Source organism: Astyanax mexicanus, chromosome 1 (genome assembly GCF_023375975.1).
Source record: "Astyanax mexicanus isolate ESR-SI-001 chromosome 1, AstMex3_surface, whole genome shotgun sequence".
NCBI classification, from domain to species: domain Eukaryota; kingdom Metazoa; phylum Chordata; class Actinopteri; order Characiformes; family Acestrorhamphidae; genus Astyanax; species Astyanax mexicanus.
Window position 1 is genome coordinate 46,237,368 of NC_064408.1, and position 18,502 is coordinate 46,255,869.

At 38.4% G+C, this 18,502-nt stretch overlaps 2 protein-coding genes across 2 annotated transcripts in view; both read left to right on the forward strand.

Annotated features, from left to right (window-relative positions):
* The first annotated feature begins 4,834 nt into the window (after nucleotides 1-4,834).
* On the forward strand, nucleotides 4,835-5,632 carry LOC125804641 (fibronectin type III domain-containing protein 11-like). Its single transcript, XM_049483926.1, has one exon. The coding sequence runs from the start codon at nucleotides 4,835-4,837 to the stop codon at nucleotides 5,630-5,632; it is 798 nt and encodes a 265-aa protein (XP_049339883.1).
* A 7,217-nt stretch (nucleotides 5,633-12,849) lies between these two features.
* Nucleotides 12,850-18,502, forward strand: part of LOC125804766 (CMRF35-like molecule 6) — an 88,646-nt gene continuing 82,993 nt past the window's right edge. Inside the window, exons 1-3 of the mRNA XM_049484389.1 lie at nucleotides 12,850-12,882; nucleotides 13,976-14,249; nucleotides 15,821-15,871. Of these exons, the coding sequence (XP_049340346.1) occupies nucleotides 12,850-12,882; nucleotides 13,976-14,249; nucleotides 15,821-15,871 (358 nt within the window). The remainder of the gene's footprint in view (nucleotides 12,883-13,975; nucleotides 14,250-15,820; nucleotides 15,872-18,502) is intronic.

Below are 18,502 nucleotides of genomic sequence, written 5' to 3' on the forward strand. Positions count from 1 at the left end.
GCGTATTCACCAACACTGCATTTATGAAAATCCTGACATTCATCTGACATGTTTATTTAGGATTCACTTCTGTTTACACTGATGTATGTGACATTATAAAACCAGAGCTGTGAACAGTTCTGAAGTTTAAAAACACGTAATCTAATGCAGACTTATGGGTAGGATTTTGCTTGTTTTTTTGTGAAAAAAAAAAAAAATAGAACATTCTTAAGAAGATATTGGCAAAGCAGATCCATAATTTTCCCGAAATCCCAACAATCTTCCAACTTAAACAGTTAAACATTTAATGCTTGACACTTTTTTATTTATTTATTTTTTAATCATGAGAAAGTAATGAATATGGTTCAGCCTTCCATTTCATACAACTGTATTGTGTTTAAGCCATTACTAAGGAATATAATTATATATTTAGGATAAAATAATATCTTAAATAAGAAGGTTTAAGGGATGAGCTCATATTTATAAACAGTTGTTTTAGTGGTGTTTTATAGTAAGTGTCTTACTGTACTAAAGAAAATGGAACCATGTAGATAAAACTTAAATCTGTTACACACACCCACTCAGCAAATGCAGGACTCCCCCTAGTGGATAATTTACTCCATAGAATATGAACAGACTGAAGTCCACAGTATTGTGCATCCTTTCACACATACAGTCAAACTGTCAAAGTTAAACCTGAAAAAGGTTGGGACACATCTCTTCTCATTCAGTTTTTTCAGCATTTTAAAGTAATTCCAGGAGTTGATTAATAATAGTTGCATCATATAATATTAACCTACAATGCAAAAAAATAAAGAAATAAAGAAAAACATTGGATGAAAACGTGTGTCAAAACTTTTGTCTGGTACTGGTATTTAATTCAATCCGCCATTATTTTTGTGTGAAAATGATAAATTAAGCAAAAGCACAGTAATAAAAGTGTTAAAGTGAGTGTCTTCTTTTTTCAGGGTGAGAACTTGTTTTACTTACAACATAAAAAATCTGGAACCTAGGTGTGTCAAAATGTCAAAAAAAGCCTTAAATCTCTGTATATTGTAATTATGTCTAATTATGATACATACATTATGGACAAATTGTACCACAACATCCAGGACTACCCACTTTAACATACAGAGTGCTGCATTAGTTCTGCACTGTGGGGTTTGACCTATTTAGCCACTGGAGGGCGTTCTTCACCTAAACAATTCAGAACTCCGGCACCATTAGGAAACATGTGAATGGTGTTCTGTGTTGAGTGACACTGACTTTCTTGTGGATTCTCTGATTCTTTGAAGTTTTTTTCTAGTTATTTTGATGATCATTCTTAATATTATTTTAGACTTTGATTACTACCAAGAGAAATAAAATATGTGCAGAGTTTTCATTCAAAATAGTACATTATGAATAATAAAGCTGGTTTACTAGTTGTTCTTTATTGGAGCACTTTTATTGTGTATATACTACCTGCCTGATGTTTTACAGATGTCCTTACCAGTGATGTCATTAATGTTGTTATCATTCAATAGCAGCATAGCATTTCTTAAACATGACTTGACATGGAATGCTATATAAGGTTAGACTGCTAGACTTTTTTGGGCCCTATTTTAGTGATCTATAGGCTTGTCAGTGTGTCTTTGCTATTGTAATAATGGGAAAAATATGGCTTGCACGGCTTGAAACATGCAAAAGGTTAAAAAAAACAAATTCTCTTAATTAATCATGGGTGTGTTTTTGAGCATAACATGCAATAAACCAATGAGCGCGTAACTTGCCTCAGATTCCTTTTATGACTCAGGTGTGCTACCTGGACATGTCCAACGCTTCTCAGCAGAGGAAACTGTCCTGCTTGTTCACCCATGTTTATTCTGTCGGGTTTGTGCACTGCATCATATCCATGTGTGCTTAACAAGCAGAGGTGTCCATGCGTACCTATTGTACCTATTGCCAATTCACTGCCAAGATATTATTTTGTTAGGAAGATATTATCTCTTAAATCTATACCTTTAGTAACCTTTAAATGGTCAGCTCAACAAAGGATAAATAGAGGTACGTTCTAAATAACAAAATAAAAGAACTGCTATATAAAATCTTGTATAGTACTGCTCAGTTTATATTATTTTGTGTCCTTTTTTTTATATAAGTAATGCATGTGTTTTCTGTAAAGGAGCCACAGAATCCTTTGAACAATTTTTATTGTGTATTTTCTTGCTCTTTTTGGATTTATCAGGAAGCTGGTTAAGGAATTTCAATCAAACTCCAACATATATTGTATATTTTTGATGAGCGTTCATTTGACCACAAGAAAAAATGAATAGTAAATTGAATTATAATTTTAGGTGAATTTCTATATTCACAAAACTAATTTTTTAAAAAAGATACCCTTATTCAAAACTAAACGACTTTAAAAAGGACTCTGACACGCTCTCACAAACTTTAGTCAGAGCTGACAGTAAAGGGAGAAAAGTAAATATAGTGAGAAGATTCTGTGTTCCAGCGTGTATATCTGTGCAGTGTGAAGCTGATTTAACACAGAATGCTGAAACGATGCACTTTCACAGTTTTCAACAAGATGTGCAGTGCAGATGTACACGAAGTAAGAGGCTGCCAGCAGTGAACGCAGCAAACACTGCACGTGTAAACAGCATGGAGCTGTGTGTATGAACAGTGTTTGTTCATAGATGTGGTAACTAATTAGCGATATTTGGCTAATATATCAGATTAAACCCCACCTTAGCAGCAGTTAAGCTCAAATAAAAGGAGTCTATTTGATAGCTGGGTCAGATTAAGAGCGTTCTCAACGCATAAGAACAGCTCCAGAGACTGGAGGAGCCTAGCACTGAACTAATGTACGATGCATTGTTAAACTAACTGACATCTGTTTCCCGAAACCATCGTACTTTGTTGGTACCACAGAAGTCTGAACTATCTTGGTTAGAACCACCGTGGTCTTAACTAAGGTGTTTCTATACGTGTTCGGACTGACTTTCCCAGCAGGAACCGTGAAAAACTCACAATCTTTACAATATTATGCCAAAAACATGTTACTAATGTATCATTTAGGCTATTTATATTGTAATCATCACCACAACAGGAGAAGACAACAGTAGCACGCACACACACACACACACACACACACACACACACACACACACACACACACACACACACTCTAATTGTATGTATATGTTTCAGTAAAATGAACATTGTTGTTTTATTCTAAAAAATACAGACAACATTTCTTCCGAATTCCAAATAAAATATTGTCATTTAGAGCATTTAAAATGAGAAATGGCTGAAATAACAAAAATGATGCAGAGCTTTCAGAACTCAAATTATGCAAAGAAAAGTTATAAAAAAGTTATAAAGTTTTAAGAGTTCAGAAATCAATATTTGTTGGAATAACCCTGGTTTTTAATCACAGTTTTCATGCATGTTTCTTGGCATGTTCTCCTCCACCACTGTGCAAAGGTTTTAGGCACTGTGAATAAACAATGTAATGGTGGCTGGGGTGGCAGTGTGATGCCCTCAGTGATGTCATAAAATTTTAGAACAGTCAGCTCAGCAGCGTCTCCATGGTAACCGGAAGGTTATAAAGGGAGGTGTTTAGAACCCTGAGCCTCAGTCAGCAGAACATCCTGAAGGCAAGGTCTTTGATTCTCTCTCTAAGGCTACATTCACACAGCAACTAAAAGTGGCCCAAATTACATATTTTGCCTCATATACAGAGAGTGATATGAAACAGTTTGGTTATGATTTTCCTTTATAGATCATTGGTTGTTCGGATCAGCAATTTCAGTTAAACATATCATATAGCAGATGAACACAGTGATATTTGAGAAGTGAAATTAAGAAAATAGGATTTACAGAAAAGTCTGCTATAATCCTTTAAACTAAATTAACCAAATGGTTTTGTGTTTGAATAAACAGGTTTAATAGACTTAAGACTTAATAAGCAGAAGTCATTATTGAAAAATGACATTTTTACATGTATTTTCTGGTATATTTTCTTCAGTATATTTAATTACAGTTTGTTTGATTGTAATTACTATCTATAAGCTATGACATCTCTAAAACATATGGTCTATTTATTCTATTTATAAAGATTTTTATCATAAAATGACGACCCATTTTATATTAACAATGTATTTGAATCATTTTAATATACATTTACAGAGAAAGTACTGTAATTTCTGTATTGTTTTCATTTATGCATTACTTTTTTAAATGAGAGGATATGAATTTTTACTATGTACAGAAATATTCCTGTAGACAGAGCCGTTCTAGATAATAATATTTAAAACACATTTCTGAGAAAATTGTTCTCATTACATTTGTTTAAAAGTCCAGTCTGTGGCTGTGGGCAAATGAACGTATATCTATTAGTGCATTCCCTGAGGGAACCTCCCAAAGGGATCAATAAAGTTCTATCTATCTATCTATCTATCTATCTATCTATCTATCTATCTATCTATCTATCTATCTATCTATCTATCTATCTGTCTATCTATCTGTCTATTAGTGTTTCATTCAAATCAGCAGAGATGTTTAATAACTTTATAGCCCTTTTTATAACTCAATTATTAGCCTCAATTATTCCATTTCATCCAGTGCAACATCTCTCAATCAGTCAGAAATCAGTTTTTAAATCTTATTTTGCTATATTGTAAAAATGCACAGCTACAAGATAAAAATGCAAGACATACAGCCTTGGCTGGAACAGACCGGTCATCTGAATTACACTAGGTTTGAGTAAGTTAGATGAGTTGTAGTCTAGTTATCAGATAGCTAACTGGCTAGTAAATCAATTATAATATTATTGATCATGTGGTGTTGTGTTGTCACAGTTTTCTTCAACATGGAAGAGAAAATAAGGCACCTGCTCAACACAAGAGTGACCACAGATCAGATCCGCACTTACTTCAAGCAGCAGGAATTATTCTGTAGGTGCTCCTTCTACATCGAAATCAAAGGCAAGGATTTGGAAACACAAACCACCATGTCTGTCCCTGTACGGTACCTCAACCCACAGAGGTTTATGCGGGTGAAATGTGACGCCAAGACCCAAGTGAGAGTGCAACTGGCCTATCAGACAGAGCTCCTCAAAAAGCTTGTCAGGAGCAGGGAAGATATTGCAGTCATTGCTGACAAAATCCATCATGGATACGTTGTTCGTGAAGAAGACGACATTGACCGTAAAATGTCAGAACTTCTGGACACTGCTGCAGAGTTTGAAAACTCCCTGCTGCTTGGTCCTGTCCACAACCGTCACAAGCTCATCTTCGAGGCCACCAGGGCTGAAGTAATTCCGCGGCTTACTTTGGAACTAAAACTCAAGAAACCAGTGATCTTTGAGAGAGACCTCTGTGTCGTGTCATCGGAAGTCGCCTACCTGCAATGGAGAATTCAGGAGGATCAGGAGCAGGAGCAGGACGATCCAGGCGAAGAGTTCAAGATCCAATACGAGGTCCGAGATTCAGGACTCCACGATGCAAGCAACCAGTGGATCAACTGTGGGCTTAACAGAGCAGTAATTATAAGTAATTTGATTCCAGGCAAATTATATAAATTTACCATCAATAGGGTGAACTCCTGCTACCTGGTCTACAGCAAGTGGACTGATACCATCTGGCGTACAACCTCACCTGACTGCTAAAGGTGGCAGTGTTTGTAACACCCAGCTGATCAAATGTATTCTGTCAATTCTATATTTCACTTCACTACTGTACTTAAGAACAATAAAACTGTATCTGTATCTACTGGAGTATTATTTTTTCTCTTCAACACTTTTGCTCAGATAATTTTTTTCAGTTGCATCAATACTCATTACATAATTTGTAAAGGGGCAGGGAGCAGTAGCCATTTCAATTTGATATATCTAATAACTGATGGACACAGTAATATTTCAGGATTGAAATGAGGTTTATTGTACTAACAGAAAATGTGCAATATGCATCAAACCAAAATTTGACCGGTGCAAAAGTACAGGGGGTGAAATAAGTATTGAACGCGTCTCCATTTTTCTGAGTAAATATATTTCTAGAGGTGCTATTGACATAAAATGTTCAACAGATCTTGGTAACAACCCAAGTAATATATACATACATAGAATTCAAACCATAGATGTCCAGTAATTACGTTTTCTTTTATATATAATGTGGAATGGCACAGGGAAAAAGTATTGAACACACTTACTGAAATTGATTTAATACTTTGTACAAAAGCCTTTGTTGGCAATGACAGCTTCAAGACACCTCCTGTATGGAGAAACTAGTCGCATGCATTGCTCAGGAGTGATTTTGGCCCATTCTTCCACACAAACAGTCTTCAAATCTTGAAGGTTTCGTGGGCCTCTTCTATGAACTCTGATCTTTAGTTCTTTCCATAGATTTTCTATTGGATTCAAGTAAAGTGATTGACTGGGCCATTCTAGCAGCTTTATTTTCTTTCTCTGAAACCAATTGAGGGTTTCCTTGGCTGTGTGTTTGGGGTCATTGTCTTGCTGAAATGTCCACCCACATTTCATCTTCATCATCCTGGTAGATGGCAGCAGATTTTTATCAAGAATGTCTCTGTACATTTTTCCATTCATCCTTCCTTCAATTATTTGAAGTTTGCCAGTACCATATGCTGAAAAACAGCCCCACGCCATGATGTTCCCACCTTCAAACTTCACTGTTGGTATGGTGTTTTTGGGGTGATGTGCAGTGCCATTTGACCTCCAAACATGATGTGTATTATGGCATCCAAAGAGTTCAATTTTGGTCTCATCTGACCAGACTATATTCTCCCAGTATTTCACAGGCTTGTCTAAATGTTGTGCAGCAAACTTTAAACGAGCTTCAACATGCTTTTTCTTCAGCAATGGAGTCTTGCGTGGTGAGTGCATACAGCCCATGACGGTCATCATTAAGGGTCGCGGGGGGGGTGCTGGAGCCTATCCCAGCCGGCATCGGGCGGAAGGCAGGATACACCCTGGACAGGCCGCCAATCCATCGCAGGGCAGACAGACACACAGACACATTCACTCACACACTCACACCTAGGGGCAATTTGTATCCGACATCCAATTTGGACTCTCCACAAGTGGTCCTTGGCTCTTCGACAACTCTTCTGATAATTCTTTTCACTCCTCTGTCAGAAATCTTGCGAGGAGCACCTGGTCGAGGTCGGTTTATGGTGAAATTATGTTCTTTCCACTTCCGGATTATGGCCCCAACAGTGCTCACTGGAACATTCAGAAGTTTAGAAATCCTTCTGTATCCAATGCCATCATTATGGTTTGCAACAACAAGGTTGCGAAGGTCTGGAGAGAGCTCTTTCCTTTTACCCATCATGAAATGTTTCTTGTGAGATACCAGGCCATCATTTGGGACTGAACCAGCTGATATTAATTTGCACTGACAAGGGGCAGGATTGCTCTCTAATTACTGAGAGAGTTCAGCTGGTCTCTTGGCTTTCCATGCCTTTTTACACCTCCCTTTCTTTATGTGTTCAATACTTTTTCCGTGTGCCATTCCACATTGCTCCACATAACTTAATTTCTGGACATATATGGTTTGATTTCTTTGTATGTATGGATTACTCGGGTGTCAGTAGCACATCTAAAAATATATTTACTGAGAAAATTGGTGACGTGTTCAATACTTATTTCACCCGCTGTATGGGCACCATTATCATTTTATTGATTTGAATTTTCCTAACTATTTTTACTGACTTACTGAAGCACAAAATTGGTTTGCTTACCTCATTGAGCTTTGAACTTCATAGCCAGGTGTATCCAATCATGAGAAAAGGTATTTAAGGTGGTCAATTGCAAGTTGTTCTCCTATTTGAATCTCCTCTGAAGAGTGGCATCATGGGCTCATCAAAACAACTCTCAAATGATCTAAAAACAAAGATTCTTCAACATAGTTGTTCAGGGGAAGGATACAAAAAGTTGTCTCAGAGATTTAACCTGTCAGTTTCCACTGTGAGGAACATAGTAAGGAAATGGAAGACCACAGGGACAGTTCTTGTTAAGCCCAGAAGTGGAAGGCCAAGAAAAATATCAGAAAGGCAGAGAAGAAGAATGGTGAGAACAGTCAAGGACAATCCAAAGACCACCTCCAAAGAGCTGCAGCATCATCTTGCTGCAGATGGTGTCACTGTGCATCGGTCAACAATCCAGCACACTTTGCACAAGGAGAAGCTGTATGGGAGAGTGATACAAACAGAGTCGCCTGAGGTGTGCTTTTGCTTTTGCATACCTCAGGCGACTCTGTTTGTGGCGTGCTTGCAGAAATGGCTTCTTTCGCATAACTCTCCCATACAGCTTCTTCTTGTGCAAAGTGCGCTGTATTGTTGACTGTATTGTTGGCCATAGGTACTGTTTTACGATACCTGTTGCACAATATTTGTGTTTGTCTATCTTAAAATCTCAATAAAATACATTTAAGTTTGTGGTTGTAAGGTGATAAAATGTGGTAAAGTTCAAGGGGTATGAACACTTTTGCATATACCCTGTGCCATCTGAATGAACAGTGATTAGTCAGACATCATGTGTGTACTGCAAAGAAAGAGGAAACAGCAAGTATTGCACCAATCGTAGGAAACCTGTCATGGTATGGTTTTGTAAGAGTCACACAACTACTGACAGTGAAGAGAGATGAGTTTTGTTCTAAAGTGTGTTTGATGACTGATCCTCTGATCTGCACGGACAGTAGAGTGTGTTAAACTGCAGTAAAGATCTGCTGAGAGAGGTGTGTATTCAGTGTGTGTCTACAGAGCTAGTTTAATAGTGAGGAAGATGCTGAACTTCTATCTTCTCTTCATCGTACTTCATGTCTCTGAAGGTGAGTACAACATGTTTCCTTAAATAGGTTATATATATAAACATTTATTAATTTAAGACTGAACACTGACTGATGATGGATCATTTTTGTAATATAGAATGTATGGTGTATTTATTTGCTTTACTAAAACAATGTGATGATCTTGTTTCAACTGTAGAATAGTTAAAAAAAAGTAAAAAATATATTTGATTAACATTTATAAGGAATTTTAGTTAAATATAAGTTTGTCTACATACAACATATAGGAAAACATCTAATCAAAGGGTTGCTGAGTGTCTTGTAACATATAATTATTCTTCAGAGTAGTTTGTAGCTCAGATAAAGCTAAAACACTTTAATATATCATTTTATTTTCTGTCTTATGTTGAGTTTGGATAAATGTTCTCAAAGATGTTCTCTTAAATTTGTCATATTAAGAAACATTTCTTTCTTTAAGACTGAACACGGATTTATGATGATTTATAACGGTTCATTTTTGTAAAGAAGAGGATTTGTTTTTGGTTTTAAAGATATTAAATTTGGTTTAGAAGTTAAGATATATTTAATACACATTTCGATACGTACAACATATAGGGACACATCTAAAAATCGGTTGCTGCTTAGCCAGAGTAGCTGAAGCAGGGCAAAAGCACACAGAACAAACAAAACATAAACATTGAAGCGATAATTCAGTGACTACTTAGCAAAATGGAGGTACAGTATAAGGAGCTGTTAGTGTGTTATTTATATTGTTACTGAGAGTCTTGTAATATATAATTGTATAGGCCTTACAGTAGGGGTGTGCCATATTGTATCGTAAACAATAATATTGCGCACATTTTTGAATATCGTAAACTATATTATACTCTGAAATGATGTGCCATATCACCCAGCCCTAAAATGTATTAATAATTTCAATTTTGTTGCAAAAGTAATAATATAATAATACTTTATTTTTATATAGCGCTTTTCTAAAACCCAAAGACGCTTACAGTCATCATTTGTGAAAACAAATAGAAACATTACACAACAAGTGGTGACAGACAATCAACATAGTACGAGAACAGACAGCAGGGATAAGTGGTATAGTACATTAAACAGAGGGAAGGCCGTAGGCAAGAGAAAAGAGGTGAGTCTTGAGTGTAGATTTGAACAAGGAAAGAGAGGAGGATTGTTTGACCACAGATGGGAGAGAATTCCATAGTTGAGGAGCAAGTCTGGAAAAAGCCCGATCACCAAAGCCACGGAGTTTAGAGGCTGGGACTTTAAGAAGTCCAGCAGTAGCAGACCTAAGGGATCGAGATGGTCTGTAAGGAAGAAGGAGGTTTGACAGATAAGGAGGTGCAAGATTATTTAATGCCTTATAGGTAAGTAAGAGAATCTTGAATTGAATCCTGTATTTAACAGGGAGCCAGTGAAGATTTTGGAGAACAGGTGTAATGTGTTCATGGGTGCGAGTGTGAGTGAGTAAACGGGCAGCTGCGTTTTGTACCATCTGGAGTTTATGGATAGAGGAAGAACTAATGCCAGCAAGCAAGGAGTTACAGTAATCTAGTCTGCTGGAAATAAAAGCATGAAGGAGTATTTCAGCAGTGGACTGAGTAAGGGATCGTCGAATTTTAGCTATTCTGCGCAGATGAAAGAATGCAGTTTTCACCACAGAGTTGATGTGAGCTGTAAAAGAGAGAGTGGAATCTAGAAGAACGCCCAAATTTCGGACTTGGGTAGAGGGAGAGATTACTGTACCGCCAAAGTTGAGAGAGAGAGTAGGAGTTTGATTGAGGACTGCTTTAGTGCTGATTAGGATGAGCTCGGTCTTATTACTGTTTAGCATGAGAAAATTGTCCTTCATCCAGTTCTGGATCGCAGAGAGACAGCTTTCTAAATGAGTAGTGGGTGGGTTATTGATAGAACTAGTGCTAAGATAAATTTGGGTGTCGTCCGCATAACAGTGGAAGTCTAGGTTAAAGTGACGCAACAGAGGCCCAAGAGGAAGGATATAGATGATGAACAGGAGAGGTCCAAGGACTGATCCTTGTGGTACTCCGTGTTTAATCACAGAGGTATGGGAGGAATAGCCAGCCAATGAAATAAATTGTTTTCTGTCAGTTAGGTAAGATGAGAACCAGTCCAGGGCAGTGCCAACGATGCCAAGTTCACAGAGTCGAGATAGAAGGATAGAGTGGTTAATTGTGTCAAATGCAGCACTTAAATCTAGTAGCAAAAGAATGTTTAGAGCACCAGCATCAGCAGCTACCAGTAAATCGTTAATAACCTTGACCAATGCCGTTTCAGTACTGTGGAAGGGTCGGAAACCAGATTGAAAGGGTTCAAATAGGTTTTGTGATTCAAGATAATGTTGCAATTGGCAGGCCACAGTTCTTTCAAGGACTTTAGACAGGAAGGGGAGATTGGAAATAGGGCGATAGTTGTTGAGGTCAGAAGGGTCGAGACCAGGTTTCTTTAGTATAGGAGTGACTGCAGCCGTTTTGTAAACAGATGGAACCTGACCAAGGAGAAGTGATTGATTGATGAGAACAGTGAGGTGGGGGAGCAAGGCAGGTACGCAGGCTTTAGTTAAGTTGGTGGGGAGTGGATCTAGAGCACAGGTTGTGGTCTTAGAAGACATTACAATATTAGCGATAAAGGAAGAGTCAATACTGTTAAAGGCAGCAAGAGAGGCGGAAGAAATGTTAAAATGAGAGAGGTTGGTAGTATGAGAGGAGTGAGAGGGGGGTCCAGAAGAAGCAGAGATCAGGGATCTATGAATATTTGCTATTTTGGAGTCGAAGAAGTGTAGGAAAGTGTTACAAAGGGCTGGAGAGGGTACAAGAGTGCTGTCTGGACTTTTAAATAGCTTATCAACTGTTGAGAAGAGGTGCCGAGAGTTTGTTCTATGCTGACTGTTAATGAGGTCAGAAAAGTAGGTTGTCTTAGCAGCACTAACAGCATCTCTATATGCAGACAGATGTTGCTTATATGCATTCGCGTGAACAGTAAGTTTTGTTTTTTTGAAGAGACGTTCTAGCTGACGACCAACCTGTTTCATGCTACGTAGATCTGCAGTATACCAGGGGGAGTAGGTAGGAAAGGTCACCATTTTTGTTTTCAGGGGGGCTAGTATATTCAGGGATTCATTAAGGGCAGAATTTAGCAGCAGTGCATGTGATTCAGGAGAGGATGGGGCAGAGGTAACAGGAAAGATGGAAGAAATAGATTGATTAAGAAAAGAAGGATCAATAGACTGAGTCTTACGGAAAGAGATACATTTTTTGGTGGAGCGGCGGGGGAAGATCAGAGGGACAGTAAACAGGATAAGTTTATGATCAGAGAGTGGAAACAATAGAGAGTGAGGGTTGAGAACAGGCAGCGAGGAGGTACAGACTAAGTCAAGGGTCCGACCTTTGTCATGTGTGGGAAAGTGTACATGTTGTGTAAAAGAGAAGCACTCGAGGACAGACAGAAAATCAGAGGCAGCTTTGCAGTCATGGGTTGAAACATGGATATTAAAGTCACCGACCAGCAACAAGCGGGCAGAAATTGTGCCAGCAAGAGTGAGCAGTTCAGACAGCTCGGGCAGGAATAATGGATTAGGTTTGGGTGGACGATAGACTAGTATTGCAGTGACAGAGCCAGGTAATTTAATAGTGAGACATTCAAAGGAATTAGCAGATGTAATGCTTACTTCAGTAACAGTGATCTTGTTGTTAAAAATAACCGCAAGACCACCGCCTCTACCAGAGGAACGAGGTTTACAGATGTACTTATAATTAGGGGGGGTAGCCTGATTCAGAGAATAATAATCACCAGTTTGCTGCCAGGTTTCGGTTATAAAAAGTATATCGATAGAGTTGTCTAATATAGACTCCTGGAGCACAAGTGCTTTGTTAGAAAGGGAGCGAACATTAAGCAGTGCAACAGCAGTACCATTGTTAGCAGAAGGCAAAGTGCTTAAGTTAAATGGGTTAGCAGCACAAGACACAGCTTGTTGTACTGGGCGAGAGGTAGTCCAGAATGAGCAAATGTTAGTCCCAGCAGAATAGTGGAGAGTTCTGTTACGATGCCGTCTCGAGCCCCGATGGACATATCGACGGTGAGGTAGTATGCCAGCTTTACAGGCAGTCACAGAAACAGCTTTTGATAAGCGGTAGGAGTTATTAAATTTACGTAAATCAGTGGGAGAATAGGAAAAGGACTGCAGACTATAGCAAGTCTCAGTGAAACATTGAGTGAAAAGAGGGCCAGGGAGAGCTGGAGCCCAAGATAGCAGAGCCCACATAAATAAAGGCAGCATTGCTGGGTATGTAGTGAACGGTCACTTACTGACTGGGCGTGTAGAACCGAGAGACCGGGGTAAGAACAGCCGCGCTCAGTAGCTTCACTGAGCCGACGTAAATAGCCGAGAGTCCGGGGTGAAACAGTCGCGCTCAGCCGCTCACTGGGCCGGCGAGTAGATCCAAGAGTCCGGAGTGAAAACAGCCGCGCTCAGTCGCTCACTGGGCCGGCGTGGAGATCCGAGAGTCCGGGGTGAAACAGTCGCGCTCAGCCGCTCACTGGGCCGGCGAGTAGATCCGAGAGTCCGGGGTGAAACAGTCGCGCTCAGCCGCTCACTGGGCCGGCGTGTAGAGCCGAGAGTTCGGGGTGAAACAGCCGCGCTCAGTCGCTCACTGGGCCGGCGAGTAGATCCGAGAGTCCGGGGTGAAACAGCCGCGCTCAGTCGCTCACTGGGCCGGCGTGTAGAGCCGAGAGTTCGGGGTGAAACAGCCGCGCTCAGTCGCTCACTGGGCCGGCGTGTAGAGCCGAGAGTCCGGGGTGAAACAGCCGCGCTCAGTCGCTCACTGGGCCGGCGTGTAGAGCCGAGAGTCCGGGGTGAAACAGCCGCGCACAGCCGCTCACTAGAGCCGAGAGTTCAGGGTGAAGAGAGAGGGGGAAAAAAAAAAAAAAAAAAACAGGCAAAGACAAGAGACGCGGGGAGAAGCGGCAGTCAAACAGAGGGACGCCAGCGTGCTCTCGCCCGTAAAGGCTGACGTCAGACGTGACGAAACCACATACACACACACACACCAAACATAAGTTTGGTTCTTAAAAATGCTATTCAGACCAAGACTAGACTTAATCCCTGTCTGGGAAACTGTCACTATATACCCTCTTCATAACTCACTTATTTAAATTCTGTGTTTTGATAGGTTGCAGGAGGGTCGGTATTACTGCCCTGCTACTGTACCGACCTGCGCTCCAAACCTGAGAGATTAATCTGGAATAAACACAACAGAACAACAAACCAATTGGATATTATATCCAGTGAGAGTTATGGGTACAGAAAAAGAATTCAGCTGTTTAATCATCTCTCACCCGCTAATCTCTCTCTACTCATATCACACCTGACTGAAGAGGATGCAGGAGATTACTGGTGTGATGTTGAAAACGATAAATACGTATTCATCAAACTCAAGATTGAAGGTAAAACACTATTCAAATCTGTGTTCAGAGTGGAATATAAATCTCAATATGAAGTATAATAGTCTGTCCATCAAGTAAGCTTGAATTATATATAAATTCCTTGGACTACAACAAACTGCAATTTTTTTCTCTATATCTGCATAATGTAATTAAACACCTTTGTTATTTACTGTGAAATCGAATAACTGTTAAGACTTTATTAAGTTACCAACAAAATAAGCTTTTCACTAGTTGATTTTGAAGTTGTTTTTTGAGTTACATACTGGTTTTAGTTCAGATAACAAATAATAACAATAATGAAAGTGAGCATCATTTACTGCCGCATGCCTGAATGCACAGCCAAGCCAGAGCTGGTTTATGGAGAGCCCATCCACCTCTTATCTCCCCATTATATCAGAAATGAACTTCAGAATGCTAGAGGGAGCCCACATGTGAGTCCAATATGAATAGAGCAGGATGGAGCTAAATGGCTAACTATTCACCTAGCAAGAGTGTTCCTTTAGTTTTGGAAAGTAGAATGATGGGTTTTTACTAAAAAAAAAAGTAAATAAAACTTGCCTATTTACTTCAGTTTTCTAAAATAAATGGGTTTTAGGCAGTAAAGGGGCTAACATCTCTGCTACTGGGAGCTAATACTGGTGGGTGATCTGATGCATGAGTTTCAACCAGAGCACTGAATTTCAAATTGTGGTTTAAAAGCTTTAAAATTGTCTGTGGTACTGAAACATTTGCTATGGCTAATGTTCTGTATTGAGGAATGTACAGGTTTTGTATAAAATCTGAGTAATATATGATAATACATTTATTTTGGGAGTAGTAATGATTTTGGGCTGGTGACGGATGGGTAAATAGAAGTTCTATAGAAAAAGAATAGCAGTCTTTTTATTAAAACTTAAAAAAAAATGTAAACTAGTTAATTTCTGGAACTGTAAACTAAGTTTAAAGTTCCTTTTAACTGTGAATGTGAAGTAGTCAATTTAAAATGTGAGCTAGCACAGCACAGGTTGCAACCCAGAACTTGAGGCACAGCAGCAGCTTTTAATGTCTTGCCCCAGACAGGACTACTGGCTGTAGAGAGACCACATGAATAATTTCATGAACTCTTACTTTGCCTGAACTGTTTCATTTAAATATGGTGGGTGTTTGAAAATTAGGGTGTTTGGACAGTAAATCACTCAGTTACTAATGTGGAATTATACCATTGAAAACAATGACATCTTTTATTGTTATTAAAAGTCTAAGAGGTTAACTGTTTACAACATATTAAATAAAAACAACTGTTCTTAATTTCTTAATTTGATTTTCATTGTGAATTTACAAATTCCCAACAGTACCTGTCACTTAAAAGGATTTAGTTGTTTGAAACAAGTGTAATTGTGATTAGTCTATGCTAATCATAACTACATTTAAAGTAATCTATGAAGTACTATACAATGTTTTTTTAATTAATTTAACCAAAGTAAATCTAAAATATACTTAAATATACTTATTGGTCAATACAATACAAAAGCTATTTTACTCTACTTGTTGTTTATTGTTGTTTTCCTTTTTTCAATTAAAATGATGTTCAGCAGAGTTCAGAGAACAAAGCAGTCCCAGCAGCTCTCTAACTCCAACTAAAGGTAATATGCAACAGCCTTTATTGGGTTTAGGTTTGGGTTTGGTGTGGTATATGTGATTAACAACACTGTAATGAACTACTGTAAATTTACTGTGGATTTAAAACAGTATAGTATTCTATTTTAGAACTAGGGGCCAGTTGTTCAAAAAATGTAATCCGGATCAAATTTATCCAGATTTGGTAATCACATTTTTTGCTATCCAGGATCAGGTGATCTGTCTTACTTTTAAGCCAGTTTTTCAAAGCAATATTGGATTGGATCAACCTGATCCAGAAACACAGTTTTCAGGATTACCTAATCCGGATTACCAGCTATGTAAAAAACAGATAGAAGAACCAACAGGGGTTGATGACTCCTTTTCTTGCAGTAACAAGATACTGCTTATTGCAAAACAATACGAGCAATCGAGTGTTCTGCAGAGACGCTTTGCATGACTTAACTATTTGCGAGTCGAACCACAGGGAGCATGCAACATAACACTTGCATGTATCGTCCTGCCCAATGTTGCTACCAGACGCAATGTCCCTCTCTGTGATGTTCATGATGCACCTGAGCCTGTTGAAGAACCAGAACAAACTCTGGTGTTCTTTTCAATTGTTCGAAATTATTTTTGACAGCTTCATATCTGATAAATGTTTCTTTGACATTAATATACAGTGATGAATGACAGTGACGTAGATGACAAAATGAATATATTATTTTTGTTTGTTATTGAAATCTTTTGGGGGGTTTATTTAATGGGGTCAAGATTGTTTTTATTTTTACGTTACTATAGTAAAAGGCTTAATTGGTAGCCAATGTCTACTTTATTACTGTAACGGTTAAACAGGTCAAGTGCAAAATAGAAGTAAATGTATATACGCTAAATTGTACAAATGTATTTTTTTTTACTTTAAAACTTTGATTTTAAAGTTTTACCACATTTACTTCCTGAAATCCCCCTTGAAATCCTACCCCTTGTTGGGATCAGGGTAATCCTGTTTTTTTGGATCAAAGTTATCCAAATCCTACTGAAAAGTTTTGAACAACAGAAACTGAAGGTTTGATCCATTTACAAACTAGGATTGGATTACGTGATCTGATCCGATTTCAGAATGCTTCTTTCCCTTTTGAACAACCCGTTTTCCAGATTTGATCCAATCCGATAACCAAAATCCGATCAGATTACCTTTGAACAACTGGCCCTAGAAAATACACAGTTCCGACTCTGCAATATGATTGGCTGAGAGGCATCCTATGAGTGCCGTTATCAGCCGGTAATGCACTGTAACCGCAGCTCTCTCTGTATTACTCCGCCACACACAGGTAACATAGCAATGATACAGCTCTTTCAAGCCAAACAGTGCAGCTACAAACAGAGCAGCAATGAAACTTATTTTAACTAAGTTTTTATAACCAAACAGATATTTTCTCATTCTCTTTAACTCAAAATCTTTCAATAAACAGCGATAATGGAACTGTGGTATCATCGCAATAATAAACGAGAGGTTTGTGCTATAATGTGTAATATTGGCACTGCTGTTCCGATCTACAGTACTCAGCACAACAGTGCCAATATTACACGTTATAGCACAAACCTGGAGTGTATTATTGCTTAAAAAATCACACCCCTTATATCTATATAATATATTCAAGTTATGCAGGCAGTTAACCAATAACAGTAAATTACTGCAATTTATCAGCATTAGCTTTGGAAATATATGCGTCATTACTGATTTAAATCCAGTCACTATTCAATAATGTTGTACTGATGATTGTACATGGTAGAAATACAATTTGTCAAACATTTACACAAAATAATTGAGTAAGCATCTGTATGTGAAATTTGGGGTAAAATTCACACCACTATGTGATGATTAACAGTAAAATACACTTCAGAAAAGCTATTAAATATTATTAAACATTGTTTATCTTATGTACTAAAAAGGAAATAAGCAAGATTTACCACATGCAAAAGCATACTAAAATGGCTATAATCTAAACTGAAAAAAGTAATATTTCCCTACATTTGTTTAGTACATCACATAAAAAAATGTTTTAGTTAGTTACTGTTCTTCTTATTCTTCTTATTATTAAGTTGGCTTGGAAAAGCCAACTTACTGTTCTTCTTATTCTTCTTCTTATTATTATTATTCTACGCTAAAATTTCTCAACGCTACTCCTCCTACAGTTTTCGAGCTAGAACCACCAAACTTCACAGGATGGTAGAACCCATAGCCACTTAAGTTGCTTGTGCTTTTCTAAGCGATCGGAGAACCAGGGTTCTAGCACGGTTCCGTCAAAGTCACTTTTTTCCCCATAGACTTCCATTCACACTTTTTTCAAACTGCTCTAAAAGTCACAATTTTCAAGCTAGAACCACGAAATTCACAAGACATACAGAACTTGCAGAGACGTTTCAGACGATATGCTGATCTCACCGATACGATTTACGGTTTTCGTAAAATTATCGTACGAACTTTCCCCATAGGAATGAATGGGCGGAATGTTGGCCATCTCACACACACCAGCCGATCCTGCGCACGGCCCCCCTCTCTGCCCTGCTCCTCAGTACTGTATCTGTATGGAGAAGATACTGCTGAACACAACCCACACCAGAACCAATACCACACTACACACACCACACATACA